The 21,077-nt window shown below is 39.8% G+C and overlaps 1 protein-coding gene and 1 long non-coding RNA gene across 2 annotated transcripts; one reads left to right on the top strand and one right to left on the bottom strand.

Annotated features, from left to right (window-relative positions):
• Positions 1-2,099: 2,099 nt before the first annotated feature.
• On the bottom strand, positions 2,100-9,164 carry LOC124255950. The gene is made up of 2 exons (XR_006892797.1): positions 9,098-9,164; positions 2,100-2,579 (listed from the first exon to the last, which is right to left on the bottom strand). It is a non-coding gene; the product is annotated as an uncharacterized LOC124255950 (long non-coding RNA).
• A 47-nt stretch (positions 9,165-9,211) lies between these two features.
• Positions 9,212-20,475, top strand: LOC124255944 (protein PRRC1-A-like). Its single transcript, XM_046689896.1, is given in 11 exon segments — positions 9,212-9,261; positions 13,598-13,697; positions 14,384-14,484; positions 14,952-14,983; positions 15,359-15,450; positions 16,156-16,298; positions 16,578-16,632; positions 16,955-17,064; positions 18,455-18,612; positions 19,113-19,230; positions 19,232-20,475. Coding segments are annotated over 10 exon segments (1,092 nt in total). The 5' UTR covers positions 9,212-9,261; positions 13,598-13,612; the 3' UTR covers positions 19,430-20,475.
• Positions 20,476-21,077: the final 602 nt, after the last annotated feature.

The raw sequence follows: 21,077 nt of genomic DNA, 5'->3' as shown, positions 1-21,077 counted from the left end.
TTCACAAGCTTAATAGATTTTGACCTGTTACACGACTTGTTCAGAGGGTGATTTTATGACAATTTTGGGTTGCTTACATGAGAGTTCTTTCTGGTTTTGAATCCCTTGGTCATGATCGTATGCTGCTAATATAGCATCAATGGCTACATACTTTCTATTCAGATGATCGTAAGGAGCCAGCAATCCTTCAGATTTCAAAGTAGCATGCCTAAGATACTTGTTGGAATCGGATACATAAGGCTTCCACTCTGGGTTCTTCATGATGAAGAGGATTGGCTTTAAATGAAGCATCACAATAAATGACGCTGACATGAATGATGCAAGTTCACCCTGTCTGCCTGTTATATACATGTGGATACTGTTGGACCGTGTGCTTTTTAAGAGGGAATAGTGATTTGTGATTAAATACAAAAGAACGTTCTCTTGTATTCCGTCTCATTCACAGTCTTCTTAGTGGAGGTTCTTTGTTTCCATCCTCAAGTCATTCGATTCTATGAGTGAACTGTACACATAAACAGTTTAAGATATATATATCAGCTAACGCCACTTTCCATTTCTGACTCAAATCGATGGACTCGTTCAGATGGACTTGTTCAAATGGACTCTAAACAAATAAAGTTTGTTGTCGGGATAATAGTATTTACTATCTGTACTTCGCACCATCAAATATTTTCCATGTTTGGATTTAATCATGGGATTAGGGAGGATTTAACCTAAACAACTACTCAACAAAGCAGTCCACAAATTGGAATTCTCTTGGTCAAGAGGTGATGATGCAAGTGATGACCACAATATAGATAATAATGATTTGTGAAAAGAACACAGTCTCTGTCTAGGCTACTTTATGTCCAAACACTTTCCAGGATTCAGGTTTATAGACACCACGAGACGATGGTTGAGCCTCTAATTATTCCTCCATACTCAATGAAAGTTCAAATCCTTTGGCCATCCTATTTATAGTGTTTTACGTCAGATGCAAGAATCCACGAATTGAATTTTTTTAGGCCAATGAAGCCATTTTACCAGTACTTCTTTCTGTTTGTTACTGGTTCTTTTCTTTAGTGCTTCTTGTATTCTCTATTCTTGTTCGGGATTGTCAGTCACGGATTGTAATTCTTCACCATAAAAAGTACCTTCAATAGAGTCTCCACTCTGATCTTTGAGTACATGAATGTCCCGACCTTGAGACCAGTATCTTTTCATGATAGTAAAGAATTCTCCTGGCCATTTGTCTTGGTATTCACGGTCTAAACCTTGACGTAAATGACTGACTTTATTACCTACACTGAACGTAAACTGTTTCTTGGTTTTGAGTGTGTGAGTGTTTCCTGATCAAATACTGAGATAATCTCACTTCACTTTCATCAGTTTTGGTCACACTAACCGAGTCTGTCCCAGAGAACGATGTACAGTGTGAATGTAACTCTTGGCCACTTAGGGTACTATATCATTGTATCTATAAGGGAACATGTATGTGTCGAATCTCATTTTGATCGTTTTGATGACTCGTTCAGCATGAGGCTTTGGTTTCATTGTACAAAAATAACTGAGTAACATCATGTTTCCTGAGAAATTGTTTAACCTGATGATTCTTCAATTCTGAAACTATGTTCAACTGAAACATGCTAGGATGACATAGTCGTGTGCTCCCTGACTGTGTTACAAGCTTTCACTACTTGCTCACCTTGGTAGACTCCAGAGAATAAACCCATAAATATCGGGAAAACAGATGGATGATAACCAACAGATATTTCACTCCATCATTATATGGGGCTTAGCTAGACATATCCATCAGATCTGCTTGCCAGTAACTATCAAAATCTTAGACCACATACTGTCTTCTGGGAAACTTTCTTCTGACTTGATATGGAATAATATAGTTCTCCTGACCTTTCAGCCAAGATTTAATCTTAGCTAAACTGAGTTTGAATCGACCTTCAGCTTTCACGTCTCCATAGAAGTTAACAGGGCCAGCATAACTCCCAGGGTGTTTGGGATCATAATAGATACGGTGGAGATACTCTTCCCATGGAACCACGACTCCAAATGATGACAGCATGCAAAGACTACACTTAACATAGACAACAAATGCAAATATACTCTATTGTTGATTTATTAACAATAACAGATAGAGTTTCACAAATGAAAACATTACCTATTTTACAATTAACATCACACTCATAGTTACAAATGTAAATCCACATGACTACCCCAGCGGGCCACACCTCTGAGGTACTCGCACCAGGTGTCAAATACAGACAGTCTGGAGACCATTTTCACGTTCGACCCAAGGATCATCATCTACTTCCCAGTTCTTGAGAATGCGACCACATTGAAAACACTTGCAAGCGTCCCCCCTGATTAAGTACACAAATCCTGCCTGGGCCATTTGACTAGGACTAATTTTCATTTGTACAGGCCAAGACTGAAACGTCTTCAACCATTCTTGGAACCTTGTTTCAGGTTTAAACAGGAGGGGGTACTGTCCATACAAAGGTCTTGGTGTCTACATACATCTATGTTTTGTCCAAGGTAAGGGAGTTCAACAGAGATCACGACTGTTCATGTGATGTACACAGCTGAAGTGAAAAAAACCAGTAGATCATGTTGTATTCATACCTAATGATTATACACATGCAATTTACACACAATCAATAACAGTATGCGTATAGTTTTGAACATGTTCCAGCAAGAATGTTGAGCATATTACACATTTTATTCATACCCACTTTGTGCCACAACAACACCAATCAAGTTTATGCATTAAGTTTTTACAGCAATGCTTGTCTCGCTTTCATTAACAACTGACCAGTAAATTTTAACCAGGCCACTTCCAAGGCTTCTTAATATCAGGATGTGACAATCCTAAACCAATACCCCAATGACTATCATAGGGACAGGCTTCTGCCATCTTACTGGGGTAAGTCCAACAAACACGTCACTGTTTCAAATGTCTTTTCTGAGTAAATCTGACTAAAAGTCCTTAATACATATTGTGTTCAATCACAGAGGTCTACAATGTCTGGTCAAAGGTTTTGACATGTTTCCCTAGTTGTTTTTCTTTGGCTGGTACAGTCTCTTTAAAGTACATTGCTTTAGAGTACATGTAACACTGTTCAACACGATTAAATGTAACACCATCCAAGTTATCGCTGATCAGTTATCGCCATTTCTTCGTGTTACATGTATTTCTGAATTATTCCGTGTAAATGGTTGTACCAACAATTTTGATTTTGGTGAAACTATGAGCAAATGTGCTTCTGATATTTAACACGACTAGGGGAAATGAAAACAGTGGAAATAGTCCTTCCCTGTCCTCAAACTGTATTTTCAGTATCACCATCGTCTAAACAGTAGGTGATCACATCTGCACTTGTGCCGCTAGTTATGCAAATCACATTTTACCATATCTCTGGTATTGAACTCTGGTATTTTATTCAACTTGCCGACTGCCAATCTGCCAAATTCGATCAACTGATGTCTTCCCATAACACTATACATTTCAGGTTAGTCAATATGTGACTTTATGTGACGAGGGAATATTATACATTAATAATGAACATATTCAAATGGTATCACATCATGTGGTCGGAGGACAGTGTGGTGTTGGTATTATAAGATGCGGAATATTTTGTTCCGCTTATGAGTATGTGTTTTGTAGTAGAGGACTGGAAGTAATAAATTGACCATGTGGCGGAAAAACTGAAACTGTTGTGTGGTAAATTGAAGACTGCAGTTGTAACTGTATTGGTCATACTGCAAAATCACATTGGCGACGAGGATAATAAACTCACAAGGGAGCCATAAAAGGGTAAACTGCAACTATGTTCAGAGTGTCCATTGGAAAGCTTGGATAGAGGAGCTTGAGGCTTACGCCGACAGCAAAGCATTATATGATGAGGAAGGAAAAGCAGATAATCAGGCACAAAGTCGTGCACTGCTCTTGCATATAGCCGAAGCTGGACTTTGGTGTTTTGGAGGTGTTTTTAAAACGTTACAAGATCTGGGGTAGTCTCAAGAATATTTCAAGGCAATCAAGGCTTTGAATGATCATCTAACTGTCAAACCTAATGTGACGTACCAACACCATATTTTCGAAAAAATGAAGCAGAGTGATGAAACTGTGTCACAGTATGTAACAAGGTTACGTGAGGCATCTGAAGGCTGTGCATATACTGATGTTGAAAACCAGATTCGTGATCAGGTGGTTGAAAATTGTAAGTCGGACCATTTGAGACGCAAGTTTCTGGAAAAAGGAGATGAGCTTTCATTGAAATCAATGTTGAAAATGGCTGCAACATTTGAAGCTGTCGAGGAACTTTAAAGGGGGACAGTCAGATAGGGTCCAAAGAATAAGAGAACAGAAAATATTCAACACAAATAGTCATCAGACAGGGAACGTCGACAGCTCCTGTTTCTGCTGTGGGCAAGTTGGTCACTACGCCAGAGATTCTACTTGTCCAGCAAGAGAGAAACAATGTCAAAGATATAAAGGGTTTGACCATTTTGCTTCTAAATGCTATTCAGACTTATCCAGAAAGTCATCAAAAGAAAAGAGAGCTAGAAGTGGTTACAGTGACAAGAAAACTAAAAGGTGATGTGAAGCATTTAGAAACTGAGAAAACAGACAGAGATAGCAGTGATGATGAAGACAATGAAGGCCAAGGTTATGCTTTCCTTATAAGAAGCAATGTGCACAGCATGAACAGAGGCAATGGTGACAGCAGTGAAGTCATTCCAGTGTCTGTGGGTGGTGTGACACTGACATTACTGTCGATTCTGGCAGTGATAGTAACATTATTGATGGAGACTTGTGGAATTATTTGAAGTCTAAGAGCATCAGGTGTGTGTCACAGAAGAGTGGCAAGAAGTTGTTTCCATATGCAAGTAGGACACCATTGAAAACTCTAGGCACTTTCACAGCAGAAATAGTAGCTGGGGATCACTGGACAGATGCCATGTTCACTGTGATAGATGGTAGTGCAGAACCGCTCCTCAGCAAAGAAACCGCTATGAAGATTGGTGCGCTGAAGATTGGACTCAATATCAATTCAGTGTGTTCTACATCAGAGATTCCTGAGTGCCTCAGCAAGTACCCTGAAGTATTTCTTGGATTTAGCAAAATGACAAATAGCAGATCAAGCTAAAATTCATCCAGAAGTTACGCCCATTGCTCAGTTAATGCGACGTGTTCCATTTGGACTGAGTGGAAAGGTTGAGTCTAAAGTTAAAGAACTCACTGCGAAGGATATTATTGAGCTGGTGGAAGAACTGACCCCATGGGTGAATCCTGTTGTCATTGTACCAAAGGCCTAGGGTAATATAAGGCTATGCTTGGATATGAGATGTGCCAACGAAGCTATCTCGAGAGAAGGGCACCCTATACCCACAATAGAAGAAGTGTTACAGGACATGAGTGAAAGTAGGGTCTTCTCAAAGTTCGACCTGAAGTTGGGCTTCCATGAACTGGAGCTACATCCTGAGTCGCGTAACATTACAACTTTTGTGACTCATTGTGGACTGTATAGGTATAAGCACCTGCTATTTGGGATAAATGCTGCACCTGAGATATATCAGCATGAAATCCAGAAAATCTTGCAAGGAATCCCAAGGATTGCCAATATATCGAATGACATTGTTGTCCATGGTCCTTCGACGGATGAGCATGATAAACTGCTTCAGCAAGTCGTTCAGAGACTTTCATCAGCAAATTTAACCTTAAACGTTGACAAGTGCGAGTTCAAGAAGTCCAGTGTAACGTTTATGGGGCACCATTTGTCAGATCAGGGGACTGATATCACCAAAGACAAAGTTGAAGCTGTTGTGAGTGCAAGACAGCCTGAAAATGTGAGCGAGGTGAGAAGTTTCTTGGGACTAGTAAACTTCTGCTCTCGATTCATCCCTGATTATGCCACATTAGCAGAGCTGTTGAGACAACAAACAAGGAAGAACCAGTCGTTTGTGTTTGGAAGGAACAAGTTGAATGATTTTCGTCACTCAAAGCTGCCCTTACAAGTAGTGAAACCCTAGGTCATTATAGTCCAGGGATTGGGATAGAGAACTTTGACAATGGGCCATTCTTAGGATTATTAGCCATTTTCTGAATTTAGAATGGGCCACTGCCCTTGTATCAGTAGTAAACTTCAAAATTTTAATGGGCCATTTTTTATTCTTATCTGCAAAATGGCCCATGGCTCCTGCCTTTCCAAATCCCTGTAGTCTAACTGGCAAAACAAGAGTTATACCAGTCCTGTTTGACTTGGGGCAGTCCTTGCTCAACAACGGACTGATACCTCATGGCGGATCAAATGCAAGTCGGTCCCTCAGTGATGTGGAACAGAAGTACTCAGAGTTTGTAAAGCAGAGTATTTGGGGTATGCTTGGTTATTTGGCTCAAGTTGTTCAGACTTCATAAAGCAATACAGTTACAGTAATTACTGCATGTCTCTGATGGGAGAGGGATGCCGTGTCGGTATTGTGAGATGCGGAATATTTCCGCTCATGCGTATGTTTTGTAGGAGATGACCGGAAGTAATAAATGGAGCATGTGGCGGAAAAACCGAAACTGTGTGGTAAATTGAAGACTGCAGTTGTAACTGAATTGGTCATACTGCAAATTCACAGACAGTACAACAACTAGCCAGAATATCGCACATATATCAGGGATAATATAAAACTAGTCACACAGCATGTAAAATATTAACTATCAATTAACAAATACAATGCAAACTGAGCTAGAGATCGCTAGCAAACAACGTTAAAACCGTTCAAGGGACCATGATTACTTAAAATACTTCTGCTTCCTACCAGGGAGACTATATCATCAAAATCATGAGAAACTCAAAGCCAACTTATTGCACACTTGATCCAGTTCCGACCCACCTGATTCTGGATCACTTGGACATAATAACGCCAGTCATTACGAAAATTGTCAATCACAGCCTTGTTAAGGGCAGTGTACCAACATCGTTCAAGAAAGCACTTGTGAAACCACTTCTGAAGAAGAATGGACTTGATGAGAACATTTTCAAAAATTATCGACCGGTTTCAAATTTATCTTTCCTGTCAAAAATCCTCGAGAGAGCAGTGAAAATACGACTGACATCCCATCTTGAAGCATTTGGTCTTTATGATAGATATCAGTCGGCATATAGAGCCTGTCATAGCACGGAAACATGTCTGTTAAGAGTTACAAACGATCTTCTGCTCTCTACAGATAAGCGGAACCTAAATCATGGATGGTGACTAACAAACTTAAGTTAAACGACAGTAAGACAGAGGCTCTTCTTGTGGGTACAGACACCAAACGAAAATCTATCTCTGAATCTTCGCTTCATATTGGTGATTCATTAATACCATTTTCTGATGCAGTGAAAGATCTTGGTGTCTTTCTAGACTCTAATATGGCAATGGACAACCATATACAACACACCTGTAGAATCTGCTTCTACCACCTGAGAAGTATTGGCCAGATTAGACATTTGTTAACTCAGGAAGCCACTAGCCAGTTAGTCAGGTCTCTGATTCTGTCCAGGATTGACTATGGCAACAGTTTGCTTATCAACATAAGGCAAGATCTACTCATGAAGCTTCAGAGAGTACAAAATGCCTCAGCTCGGCTAATTCATCGCTGCAAGAAAACATCCAATGTAACACCAATATTGATGAATCTCCACTGGCTCCCAGTACAAGCTAGAATCGAAGTTCAAAGTGTTATCCCTGACCTACAGCTGTTACCATGATGTTGCACCAGGATATCTGAAAGAACTTCTCCAGAAATATACTTCATGCAAAAACCTGAGATCCAATGATCAACTTTTATTTACCATCCCCAGGACCAATCTCAAATCCTTCGACCAGAGATCATTCTCATTCTGTGCTCCTTCTCTCTGGAACTGTCTTCCTTTTGATATCAAAACCTCCCCATCTTTAGCTGTCTTCAAGTCCAAACTTAAAACCCATCTCTTCTCCAAGTTCTATCCTTGATACCTGCGCTTTGAGCAACCGCTACGGATGGAAAATAGCGCAATATAAATGCACTTATTATTATATATTATTATATAAGGGGGAGTGGTCACTCCTCGGAAAGCCCCTTAGCGTATGCCTCGGCTCGTCACGTGACCAGTGTAGCCAATATGGCGGCAGCGTAGTTTTTAAGATTGAGCCCGGTTCATTTTCAACAGCTGATTACATACGCTGAGTGTTGTGACAACTGAAAACCTACATGTAGAAGATAAGTTACCTATTCTGTCACTTCATTTTAAGTCAAATAATTGTTATTAGTGTCAGTATTAGTACAGTAGATTTGTAGTAAAGTTTCAAGTCAGCATGTTGTAGCTCACTGGCTTCAATTCTCAGTACACAGCAAAGAAAGACTAACTTATATCGCTAAAAACTTCTTTCACATATTCGTTTAATTTTTAGAAGGGAAATATACCTTTAGTTGAAAGGTGTTTGCAAGTAAAAGTGATAGTTTTAGAACTAAAAAAAATTTCTTTCATTCATTCACATATAATTCTTGCTCTTAATTCATTCATTCATTCATTCATTGTAAAATTCCGACTGATACAATACACTGGCTGAAGTACTGTTAAACGCAGCCGAAGTTGCGCTGGGAACCAACCGAGTCACTGTGTGCGTTGGAGCATGACGAGGCACACGTTAATTAGTACAAATGGTAAAGAAAGCAATGGAGTGACCTATCCCTGTTGTAGAGTATCCCTGTTCCTACATAGTTAAAAAAATTAGCTTCCAGTCCAGATACATTTTGTGGGGAAAATAGCTACACTCAGGAGTTGTATTTGAGCCAGGGTCTCTAATATTTCCCACCAAGAGTCAGTTTTATTCATCACTTTGGGGGTAAATATTTCTCTTTTGCAATAAAATCGACTGCCCAAAATCGACAAACGTAAACAGAAGTGAAGCGCGAATACGTGCGTGCTAATAGCCTGTAAGCCATAGCTGGGGTGACAATGATTTGTCCTCGGTGATAACTGACCACTTGCTACGTACAAATGTGGTATTTAGTCATTTTAGCGACCGGTATATATAAAACCATGTCTCATACGTTTACGATACATCACGGCGTATAACTTACTTTGCTCATTTTAGATGTGCTTCTTTTTCCTTTGCTCGGCAAGCAGTGCAGGAGATGTTATTTTTAGAACGGGAATCACCCCTCATCGCGAGATTGTGGACGTGGCTTACTGGATGACGTCATAGGGTGCCATTTTGTCAACAGACCTTGAGAGTGTGTATCAGGTAAAACTCATTTGTTGCCATTTCCTGGTTTGTCATTCTCGTCATTTACTTGTCATTTGTTCATGCACAATTTTCAGCACAGTTGCAAGTGTTCTGTCCACAAAGTAGCCTTATCATAGTTTCTGCAAAGGTGTATATTCAAGCATAATCTATATTTCTCTTCGCCAACTGTCGTGTTTTCGATCAGATAGTACGACCAGTCGGGTTAGGGTATTGTATTTCCGTCATGCTTGATTGAATCTCAGGTTTGGGGGACAAATTAGTACCTGGTCTGTAAAATCAGTTATGAAACCCAAACAGTAGACTTTTTTGTATCTGGCGAAGTAAGCAGACAAATAGTTATTAAATGGCCGTTTCCCCGGGTTTTTTGATAGCCCCAACGTCACGGCATTTTTTATGATATTAATATAATATTCTGTATATCTACAGTCTGACCTATGAAGTTCTAAACTAACAACCGTCAGATGCGATAGAAGTTAGCATTTTATGAATGATTGAAGAATATTGAAAGTACTTTCATTTGAACGTAAATGAGTGTAGCAGTAAGCCCATTTCTGGTGTCCCCCGCGGTGATATTGCTGGAATATTGCTAAAAGCGGCGTAAAACTAAACTCAGTCAGTCAGTCAGTGTAGCAGTAAGTATGAGCAAAATTGACTCCTGCGGGTAATATCATAATATCCTTGCTCAAAAGGCCTATGACATAATGGAAGACATGTAAAGGTGTCACATGATTTGTTCATGTAAACAAAAATTCAACAAGATTCAACATTTATGATGAATATTTTGTTAAAGGGCCACTGATGCAGAGCAATTAATGTTTCCGGCCAAGCAGTCTAATTACGAAACCTAGCTGCAAATTGGTCAGCCCCTGTTCCCTCGACCGTGACGGACACGGGGACTTGGCTACGGTCCACCTTGGCAGAATTTCTTCAACCTAATCAGTGGGACATTAGGAAGGGTGGATGCCCATCGGATGCCGTTATTTGAAAATATCCCTGGTAGTTCTTGTTTGATTGTAATAAAGTATGCCAGCAGTGTAGGCATTTTCAGATTTACAAATGTTTGGATGGTATAGTGACTGATCCAATTTGATCCTATTTCTGTGGTTTTTACCTTGATATTTAATCATGTAAAAATATAATGTCTATTGTGTATGTTATGATATCAAAAACACACATTTCATATATTTGAATCCATAAACTAAACAACCCCACTTTGCCATCACTAAAAAAAACCTGAAATTGTACTTAGGTACATAGGTATATGTTTGGAAGCTTGACTCCTGAGAGTATCTAGGACTTCAGTCCTGCCCCACAACGAAGCGCATGTGATACATATGGTCTCACCTTAGGCAAGTGAGTTTGTTCAAACTTGCCTCTGTCCATCCAGCAGTAAAATTGGGTACCTTTATGATACGATGGTAGTCTGAATTTGAACCTTGAGTGCCTGATAGGTGACCGGTTGTATTCTCCAAAGGGAGTGTTCTGTACTCGTTGACCAGGGGTAATATGTCAGTGCTTTGAGCATGCAATGTGCATGGATAAATGCGCAATATAAATGGACTATTATTATTATTATTATTATTATATATACAGTTTCTAAATAAGTACACAGCAAATGTTTATATATATTTCTTATGTAACAATGAAGTTCGATCCGTGTGTATCGTCAAAACAGTGATGGCCCATAAGGGTTTTTTCAGACAATCAAACTTGCATGCAATACAGCAATTACTACTCTCTTGCTGTAACCCTTGTTTGGTGGTAAATCTACACGTTATTTGTCATCATTCACTTGATGGTCAGTTAATGAATTTATAAAAGGTATAATTATTGATAACACCACTCAGATTAGCTGACAAAGGTTCCCATTTGGCATTTCTTGTGTCTGAAGTAAATACTCATCATTATAAATTTAGGTCTGATGTGGCAAATGTATTACATCTTATGTAATATGCGAAATGGAAGTGCAGCAAGAGGAATTATCAGCAGAGTTTCAAAACAAACATCGATCAAAGGATTAACCGATAACACGCTGATTGATTAATTGCTTTTATCCTGCACAGCAGATTTGTCAAAAGGTATTGTGTATCATATGGATGTAGATTCACTAATCTATACTGAATACACCCTGTTGTAAAGTTTCTTTGTAAAAAACAACGTCCTTTCTTCAAAGGATTAACCGCCAAAACCTTGATTGATAGCTCATTATTGGCTAACTAATGGCGGACATCATGCAATTACTTGCCTGGTTTGCTATCTTGGGTGACCAATGGGATACACCAATGTTAAAAACCTGAAACGATAGATCACTTTTTCGCATATTAGACCGTTTAAAGACACATGACATGGAACAAAATTCTTGTTCAGCTGCAGATGAATGGCATCTCATTACTTTATGTGGATATTGATCGATTCATTCCCCTAACAAGGTAATTGCCTGAATTGTTGCTATAACTTTAGTCTGTTTTAATTTTAATATTTGCATTTTGTTTTAATCTATTTGTTATGGCATTCAACAAAATCATTTTTGTGCCGTGAAAGGTAATGAGACAGACAACATACACTAGATTGCACTTAGGGCGTGTGTGTGAAATATGATACACGTCCAGATATTACAGTCATGTTATAAGTTCACTAAGTATAAGCAGATCATGTGCATTTTATTAAGTTTCAAAATGCATACAAATATGATAACAAACTAATTAGGATTATAAGACATTTCAGTCCTAACATTTTTTACCACTGGCAGATGGTTAAACTTAAAATGTTTTCATTTGTTATCAAAATAATGCCATTTAATAAAACGTTAAGATTGACTAGTGGTGAACCCAAGCTTACTAACCTCCCCAAGACTCCCCATGTACTTAGTTACTCTTGCTTTCAAACAATGCTATTATTATCAGGCTTCTCACCGAATTCAAGGTCAAACTATTTCTTAAATCAAATTCTACATCCATTTACGTTAACATTTTTATTAAGTCAACATTACTATGAAATCAAAATTTACATCAAAATCAGCATTTTTATCAAAGTGAATATTTTGTTATAAGAAGCCAAAATATTCATCACAGTCTACATAATTTTACAACAAAATCAAGTTTATCAAGTAGAAAAGATTTTATCTTTGTTGATCAGTCTATATGTTTTCTATCAATTGCATATGGTGGTTGAGCAGCAGAGGTAACGAACCAGTCATGAATTCTGGGATATCATCCGGGCGCTCACGGGAGAAAAACAATAACAAAAGCAACAACCAGTCCACGGAAAGTGCTCTGCATCAGTGGCCCTTTAAGTGTTTACAACAAGCCTGTCATTTCGGCCCAATATGTGCCCAGATTTTATGCTTTATACAAGACACTTAACCTGAATATTTTGTAAACGATATATTGCATGTATTGGAAACATTTGTATGGATAAATATGGATAAGTTTTGGGGGAATACTAGTTTGCAAATGTTGGTAGGGATGACAAAATCATAAATGCTGTGTAGACTCAGGCTTATGATTAGCATCAGGCAACATATGTTGGATGTATGAAGTGACTACATGTATATTGATCTGGTAGTCAGACTCAGTGTTGTGCTTGATGATATGGATTGTTCCACATTAATCCATTACTGTTTTCTTGTCCAGATTATTTACAGACAGCTGTCCTAACTATGGCTGCAGTATTGCTGAATCTCTTGTTAAACAAGAAACATGCTCACTGTAATTACTTTGTATTGAACATGCGATTGTGATATCAAAGATCATTAATATGGTCAATAGTACAACTGAACAGGTTCATTTGATTATGTTGCACATGCTATTCAGATGACAACAATAACTGGCACAGTTAGAAATTAGGAAAGTTATTTTTCCAGTGTTTGGTGCTGGATCGTCCAGGAACAGCAAAACATCAATTCAGACCTCTTCGATGGGTTAAAATAAATGTATTTTTACCATGAACTCCATCATTACCCACACATGCAACTGCAACACACACCCACACATACAATGCTCTTTAGAATCCCTCCCTCCCTTTCTCTCTTCCTCTTTCTCTCTCTCTCTCTCTCTCACTCTCACTCTCGCTCTCCCTCTCTGGATATCATGGTAGTTCTATGTACTCCAAGATATGCCTGAACCTGGGTATGCACAATGGGTAAATTGTAGGTTCATAACTTTAATAAAGACATAAAGACACAATGAGGATTTAGTATAGAAACTGGACATGTTAGAACTTAGATGTACTCCAAATATACCTGAACCTGGTATTCACACTGGGTAATTTGTAGGTTCATAACTTTAAGCTTGCCTCATGTTATGACAACTGAACTGATATTCTGTTACAGCAGTAAACAGACAACAAGATGATGGAAGAATCATCTGACGAGCAGCCGGAGATTATCTCTCATGAAGAAGCTCAGTTAGCAGAGAAAGAGGCTGCCCAGACAGGTAGCAAGACTTACCTATATTGAGATGTCTCATTATAATCAATATTTTTACTTTGTCATCTTTGTCCAAGATAGTAGAGTTGTCATCACGCTGAAGACCCGGGTTCAATTCCCCACATGGGTACAATGTCGGGTTCAATTCCTCTTCCACAGAGGTGGGTTCTAATACATATGTTTCTCAATAAAATCCCTAAGCGGCAAGCAACCGTATTTCTGGTGTTACATCAACTTGACTACCATGTTGGGTCATATTGCTGGGGTTTTCCGGAATGGAAATAACCAAGCTGATTGCACAACTAAATCTGATTGCAAAGCAGCATGACCATGATACTAAAAAGCTCGAAACTAAACTCACTCACTCATCTTTGTGCCTTGGACTTGATTCGTTGAAAATCTAGCAGTGTGGTTTATTTTAAGATAAACAGTTCAGAATAAATGTGTCACTTCAAAACCTGGTGTGAGTCTAGTCACATGTGAAAGTTTCTTTTATTTTTGTGATAATCAAGTTGTGACATATGAATGGTTTATAACGCACTGAATCAGCTATCATCTCATAGGAAGGTAATACAGTTTGAATATTTGGACAAACATTGTATGACACTGCCTAAGCTCAGCTTCAGTGCTTTAGTAACTTCAGATGTGTGGTGAATGATTTGTTAAACTGCTGTAATTGTTTTGTTGATCTAGCTGCCGCAACCCCCTTGAAATCTGCAGCCAGCAATGTGGCAGCCCCTTCCCCACTCCCATCATTCCTTGCCACCCCTCCCACAACGCCAGGATCAACCCAGGTGGGTGCTTCATATCTGGAAATATCCTGTGTTACTAAATGTGTTTTCATGATGACCACTGTTTTTCACTAGTATTGATGTGTTAATGTTAGTTAACTTATTTTCCAAGTTTTGAATGATTGCTACCATGTATAGTATCTATGACGTATTGAGGACAAGTATTATACCTGGGATAGAGTTGCAACACCCTGTACTTTACTCAGTTTGTCAGGATGAACCTGTCACCCAGCATCCTCGGTCTATATAGTAATTGTGGAACAAGAAGTCTCAGCTATCCTTCTTTTTGACATTTTCGAGTTTGTACTGTTTAAACTCAAACATGCTCATCGTGTTTTGAGCGTTGCATGTTGGTGTAACCAATTTAGAAACATGACTAATAGAAAAATGGAGGAAAGACTCATTTTAGTTGAAGAATGTATGCTTTGTTTAAGAAATTCAAATGTGTCTGTAATAATGTATTTCCACAGGGTAAAGCAAGTCCATCCCCAGTGCCACAGAAGTAAGTAGATTTGAAACACAAATAAGCTTTGTATGTCTGTGAAGAAAAGGACTTGGACCTATTGATTATTTCTACTATTTTTTGTTCTTCATTTGTGACTTGAAGTGGGGTATTTATAGCCTATCAGGTTAGTGTTGGTGTATTATGCCTTGCATACAGGCTTCAAGCTCATTTCACAATGTCTGGCACGTGGGTTAATGTGTTAATTCATTCAAGAACCTGGTAAGTTTTGGTGGGTTAGGATTTCTTGTCTGAGAGAAGCATTTAAAGATGATAATGAAACCTTCAACATTTTCCATGAAAGTACCTTTTATTTATTGTGAAAACATTTATATGATACACAGCAACAACTAATATCTGAGGTGTTGATTTCAGACCGTCGTCCTCCATTACAACTCCCAGTGTCAAGGGACCAATAATCTCAGCAGCAGTTGCCTCCCCTTCTTCAGGAGGCACCACTGCCCCAGGTAATCTTCAATTATTTATATGTTTTGTGGCACTTCCCAGTATCCTGCCATGCAAAGCAGAGAACTGGCTTCTGAAAGGAGATTTGTACATGAGCTTTCTGTTAGACAAGGAATTATTGTGCTTCCAGAGTAATACGTGAAGCCATGTAGAGTGATACTGTCCAAACTATTTCTTCAAAGTAAAGCAAGTACAATAAACCTCAAACTATATAAATGTAAATAGTATTAAAGATGAAGTACATGCATTTCTATTGTCAAAGGTGTTCTAGAATTCTGATTGATTTTTTATGATTTCATGAAACGAGACATTCCTGGGGAATTGTTGCTGACAAGTTATCTCTGTATTTTAGATTCTCTGAGAGAATTTGTGAATTCCGAATTTTGATATACCATAAGAAAAGCGTGACTTGTTTCATTTTCTGTATCATTATCTAAAATGACATGCTATGAAAATTTGTTGCTGCTGCACCACCCCGACCCCCACACCCACCTTTCTTATCCCCCACACCCACCTTTCTTATCCCCCACCACCACCACCACCACCACTGTGAAATTGCTCAAATATTGCTGGAAATTCAGCGACTAAGAACTCTCTCATACAATATGTGTACTGTCAACACACAACATCTTCTACTGGGCAGTGAACATCAAAAGATATTATCAGATGTCCTCAACATACATATCGAGGTGTGTCATTTGTTCCAGGACATATGGAGACCCCGTACGAGGCTAGTTCATCTATTCCAGTGAGTGATGACTCTCCGGGACCCATGCCCCAGGCGGGGGGAGGCTTGTTGAGCTGGATCTCCGGCAACAGTCTGGTGTCAAAGGTCATGGAAAAGACTAAGGTGATTATTACTATCTGACAAGATCTGGCAGAGTTTCACCTGTTCACTTCTTAACTAAGTCACTGGCTTTATTTGTCATTAATTATCAACCAGCCATATGATATATTTACATAACAGTGTCACTTCTCAACCTGGTTGCCTTTAGACTTTGAAAGTGTGGAAAGTTATGTCACTTTAAAAAGAAAATGTCTGCTCTATACTATATCCCGCCTGATAAACATGGTGAATCTAGCTAGCCTCTTTTGTAGAGTCATCTCAATGATGTTTCATTTGTTCCAGAACTCTATGGAGTCTGTGATCACCACACTGGACCCAGGCATGAAGGAAATTATACGTAGGTTCCAACTGAGCTGATTGTAGTCCACCCAGCATGTCTGATGTATGGCCGTACCAAGGAGATTTATTGAAAACGTGTTTTCTGTTGCTTCATAGTTATCACACATGTAATATTCAAATATCCCACTTTTCATGGAAAATTCAGACACTTCATAATGATTGTGCTGAACAGAGTCAAAAATCCCTAATTTATGTAGAGCATCAGGGACTACAAGGTGTGGGTGTTCCATAAAACACTTGTATGTTATAAAGCTGTGCTTGCACTGTAATACAGGTTTGCCACACTGGTGAATTACAGAAAAGTTGTTTCTGTTCTTCAGGATCTGGTGGAGATATCAACATTGTTGTCACATCTACAAAGGAGTCGAAGCTCGGGGCTGTCCGAGAAGCTTTTCAACAGGTGTTTGGTCGAGCAACAATTACAGGCATGGTGAGATATACTGCAGGGCTTGAACTGATGGTTCATATGGTCAGTAGTAGTGTCAAGGACCTGGATTCTGCAGCATTGACTTCATCAACACGAATGTGAAGTTAAGACAACCAGTGAAGCAAATTCCTACCAAATGGCATTGTATTTCTGTGGGATCTCATCACAAAATATGTTTCCAGTACAACATCTTTATCAACAAGTTGTCCAAATTGATGGTATGGTGGTAAGAATGAATAGCCAGGGTGATTGAGTGTCTTACAAGAGCATGACTTGTGTGTGGTCCTGGTTGTTGTAGCTGCACAGTCTTCCACTGGACAATAGGCACAAAGGGAAGACATTGCAGCCAGTCAGTATGACTTGTGTGTGGTCCTGGTTGTTGGAGTTGCACAGTCGTCCACTGGACAATAGGCACAAAGGGAAGACAATGCAGCCAGCATGACAGTATGTGGTCCTTTGTGTGTGGTCCTGGTTGTTGCCAGTCAGTTGCACAGTCGTCCACTGGACAATAGGCACAAAGGGAAGACAATGCAGCCAGTCAGTATGGCTTGTGTGTGGTCCTGGTTGTTGGAGTTGCACAGTCGTCCACTGGACAATAGGCACAAAGGGAAGACAATGCAGCCAGTCAGTATGACTTGTGTGTGGTCCTGGTTGTTGGAGTTGCACAGTCGTCCACTGGACAATAGGCACAAAGGGAAGACAATGCAGCCAGTCAGTATGACTTGTGTGTGGTCCTGGTTGTTGGAGTTGCACAGTCGTCCACTGGACAATAGGCACAAAGGGAAGACAATGCAGCCAGTCAGTATGACTTGTGTGTGGTCCTGGTTGTTGGAGTTGCACAGTCGTCCACTGGACAATAGGCACAAAGGGAAGACAATGCAGCCAGTCAGTATGACTTGTGTGTGGTCCTGGTTGTTGGAGTTGCACAGTCGTCCACTGGACAATAGGCACAAAGGGAAGACAATGCAGCCAGTCAGTATGACTTGTGTGTGGTCCTGGTTGTTGGAGTTGCACAGTCGTCCACTGGACAATAGGCACAAAGGGAAGACAATGCAGCCAGTCAGTATGACTTTACTGAACGAAGCTGTTTTACAGGAAACAGCCAGGTCTTGGAGTGGTATTTGGAAGTGATGCACTAATAGGTGAAAATTTATGGATGTCTACTTGTTTATTATGATGCACATGGTGTCTTGAAGTATGTTGGAGTAGGAATATACAATGTGCTTCTCATAATAAAGAAGGTGACATCCATACATTCTCACCTTTCTAGAAAAAGGCCAGCACACAAAGCCCAGCTCATCATGATGATTCAGCAACTTGTGACAATCACTACAGTGCTGCATCTGATTTGATTATTCACTGCATGGTTTGATACCCTGTTTTGTTCCTGTAGGAGAGCCAGGCCACAACAGCTGCCCAGCCAGTTGGATGCACAGCTGGCCTGAAGGGAGCAGAGGAGCGCATCCAGAATCTCCGCCAGAAGAGTTCCCTGCCAGGTGACCAGCCTATTGTCTCTGTGGAGGGATTCATCATGGAACTTCTCCCTGACAGGTACACTCACGTATATATCATCATGCAGATTCTTTTGTATGGAATTTTTCATATTCAGGTTTTGGTATTATTAAGTGTAACTTTCCTGTGTGTATTAATTATGATATGTTCAGAAATATAATATGTCTAGGCATCATTTGTATTGGATGGTGGTTGTTAAAAAAATGTAGCCAAGTTGTTGGGGTTTGGGTTATTCATTATATAGGGGGAGGTGGGGGAGGCAGATTCAGGAGCGGCAAACCAAAACATATGACAGTCTCTTAGGAGGTGATCAAACATTTAATACATATTCGTGAAGGATGAATTAATGTACAAGAATAAGGGAGGGTCTTCTGAAAATATCGCCAACATTTGGGATGGTCATTATTTTCAGCACATTGTTGCATCAGAAACATATGCCCCCAAACCACCTGCCCCTGGTCACATGGGTTGAAGACCAAGTGATTTAATGTTATAACATCTTTCTAAGGTGGATATTGGTATGGCGTTTCTTTCAACAGATGGTACGAAATGAGCTGCTTGGTACTCCAAGACCCCAGCCACAGAATTGACCTGCAGACCTTCTCCCAACCAACTCTCATCCCAACAGAATACGTCCTCTCTGCACAAGACCAGACCCCCGTCCACCTACCCCCTCCGCTGGTCAGGACTTGCTGTCACCATCGGCCAAGTGATCGAGACAGCCCAGCCTCACATCGGTCATACTGACTGGCAAAGTGTTCTTGTTGGTGTGAGCCGGAGAGAAGCTCTACTGCTGGCAGCACGGGGACTGGCCTACATGTACCAGCAGCGGTTGCCCACATCGTTCATCTCATGACCTGCCCATCACTTATCTACAAAACACTGAATCTAATGCATTTACCTGAGTGTAAATCTGTTGAGGGGAGATGAATATTTCTCATGGACATAGCTGATTTTTCTTTAAGTCTAATGCTGTTGTGTAAAAGGTGTGAACAGTATTATATGGAATCAGTTACGGACATGACTCATTGATGGTTTTTACAAAAGTTGACACTCGGCTACTTGCATATAGCCATGTCCATAATTCAAGGGCTCCCCAGTAACCAATGTCTTTCCTTGGATGGCTAGGATTTGATGATATGTAACCATATAAAGGTCCATGCTAAGCAGTTTGCCAGTCGACATCAAGGGCAAATGATATGTTCTTAAATGACAATAGATCCTCTAGCAAACTTGTGTATGACAACTATTTCAACGCTTTCAATGCTTAATCATTGCTCGCAGTTTCAGTTGTTGAGACTACATCACACATGCGAATATAACTTGCATAGTCGTATTGTAGACAGGAAGTGAAATATTTATTCGCAAATGTGATATCAAACTGATTGTGAAATATTGCAAACATGTGAACAGTGAGATGCAAATATGATTTGTTCATTCTCCAGTATTTAGATGGTGTTGTACTCCTTTGTTTGCTAGCATCTTCTAGTGTTGGGGGTGTAACATTCATGGGAGTACCATGATACACGATACAACTCTCCTTTGTTTACTGGTATCTTCCATACTTCTAGTGTTAGGGATGTAACATTCATGGGAGTACCACGATACCCGATACAACTCTCCTTTGTTTACTGGTATCTTCTAGCGTTAGGGGTGTAACATTCATTGGAGTACCACGATACACGATACAACTCTCCTTTGTTTACTGGTATCTTCTAGCGTTAGGGGTGTAACATTCATGGGAGTACCATGATACACGATACAACTCTCCTTTGTTTACTGGTATCTTCCATACTCCTAGTGTTGGGGGTGTAACATTCATTGGAGTACCACGATACACGATACAACTCTCCTTTGTTTACTGGTATCTTCCATACTCCTAGTGTTGGGGTGTAACATTCATTGGAGTACCACGATACACGATACAACTCTCCTTTGTTTACTGGTATCTTCTAGCTGTTAGGGGTGTAACATTCATGGGAGTACCAATGATACACCCATACAACTCTCCTTTGTTTACTGGTATCTCCTACTCCTAGCGTTAGGGTGTAACATTCATGGGAGTACCATGATACGATACAACTCTCCTTTGTTTTACTGGTATCTTCTAGCGTTAGGGGTGTAACATTCATGGGGTGTAATACCACGATACCGCGATACAACTCTCCTTTGTTTACTGGTATCTTCCATACTCCTAGCGTTAGGGTGTAACATTCATTGGAGTACCATGATACACGCGATACAACTCTCCTTTGTTTACTGGTATCTTCCATCTTCTAGTGTTAGGGTGTAACATTCATGGGAGTACCACCATACACCTATACAACTCTCCTTTGTTTACTGGTATCTTCCATACTTCTAGCGTTAGGGGTGTAACATTCATTGGAGTACCACGATACACCGATACAACTCTCCTTTGTTTACTGGTATCTTCTAGCTGCTTAGGGGTGTAACATTCATTGGAGTACCACGATACACCCATACAACTCTCCTTTGTTTTACTG

The sequence above is a fragment of the Haliotis rubra genome, unplaced genomic scaffold (assembly GCF_003918875.1).
Source record: "Haliotis rubra isolate DU_JTF1 unplaced genomic scaffold, ASM391887v1 Scf613, whole genome shotgun sequence".
Lineage (NCBI taxonomy): Eukaryota > Metazoa > Mollusca > Gastropoda > Lepetellida > Haliotidae > Haliotis > Haliotis rubra.
This window is presented reverse-complemented; position numbering and strand designations above follow the sequence as displayed.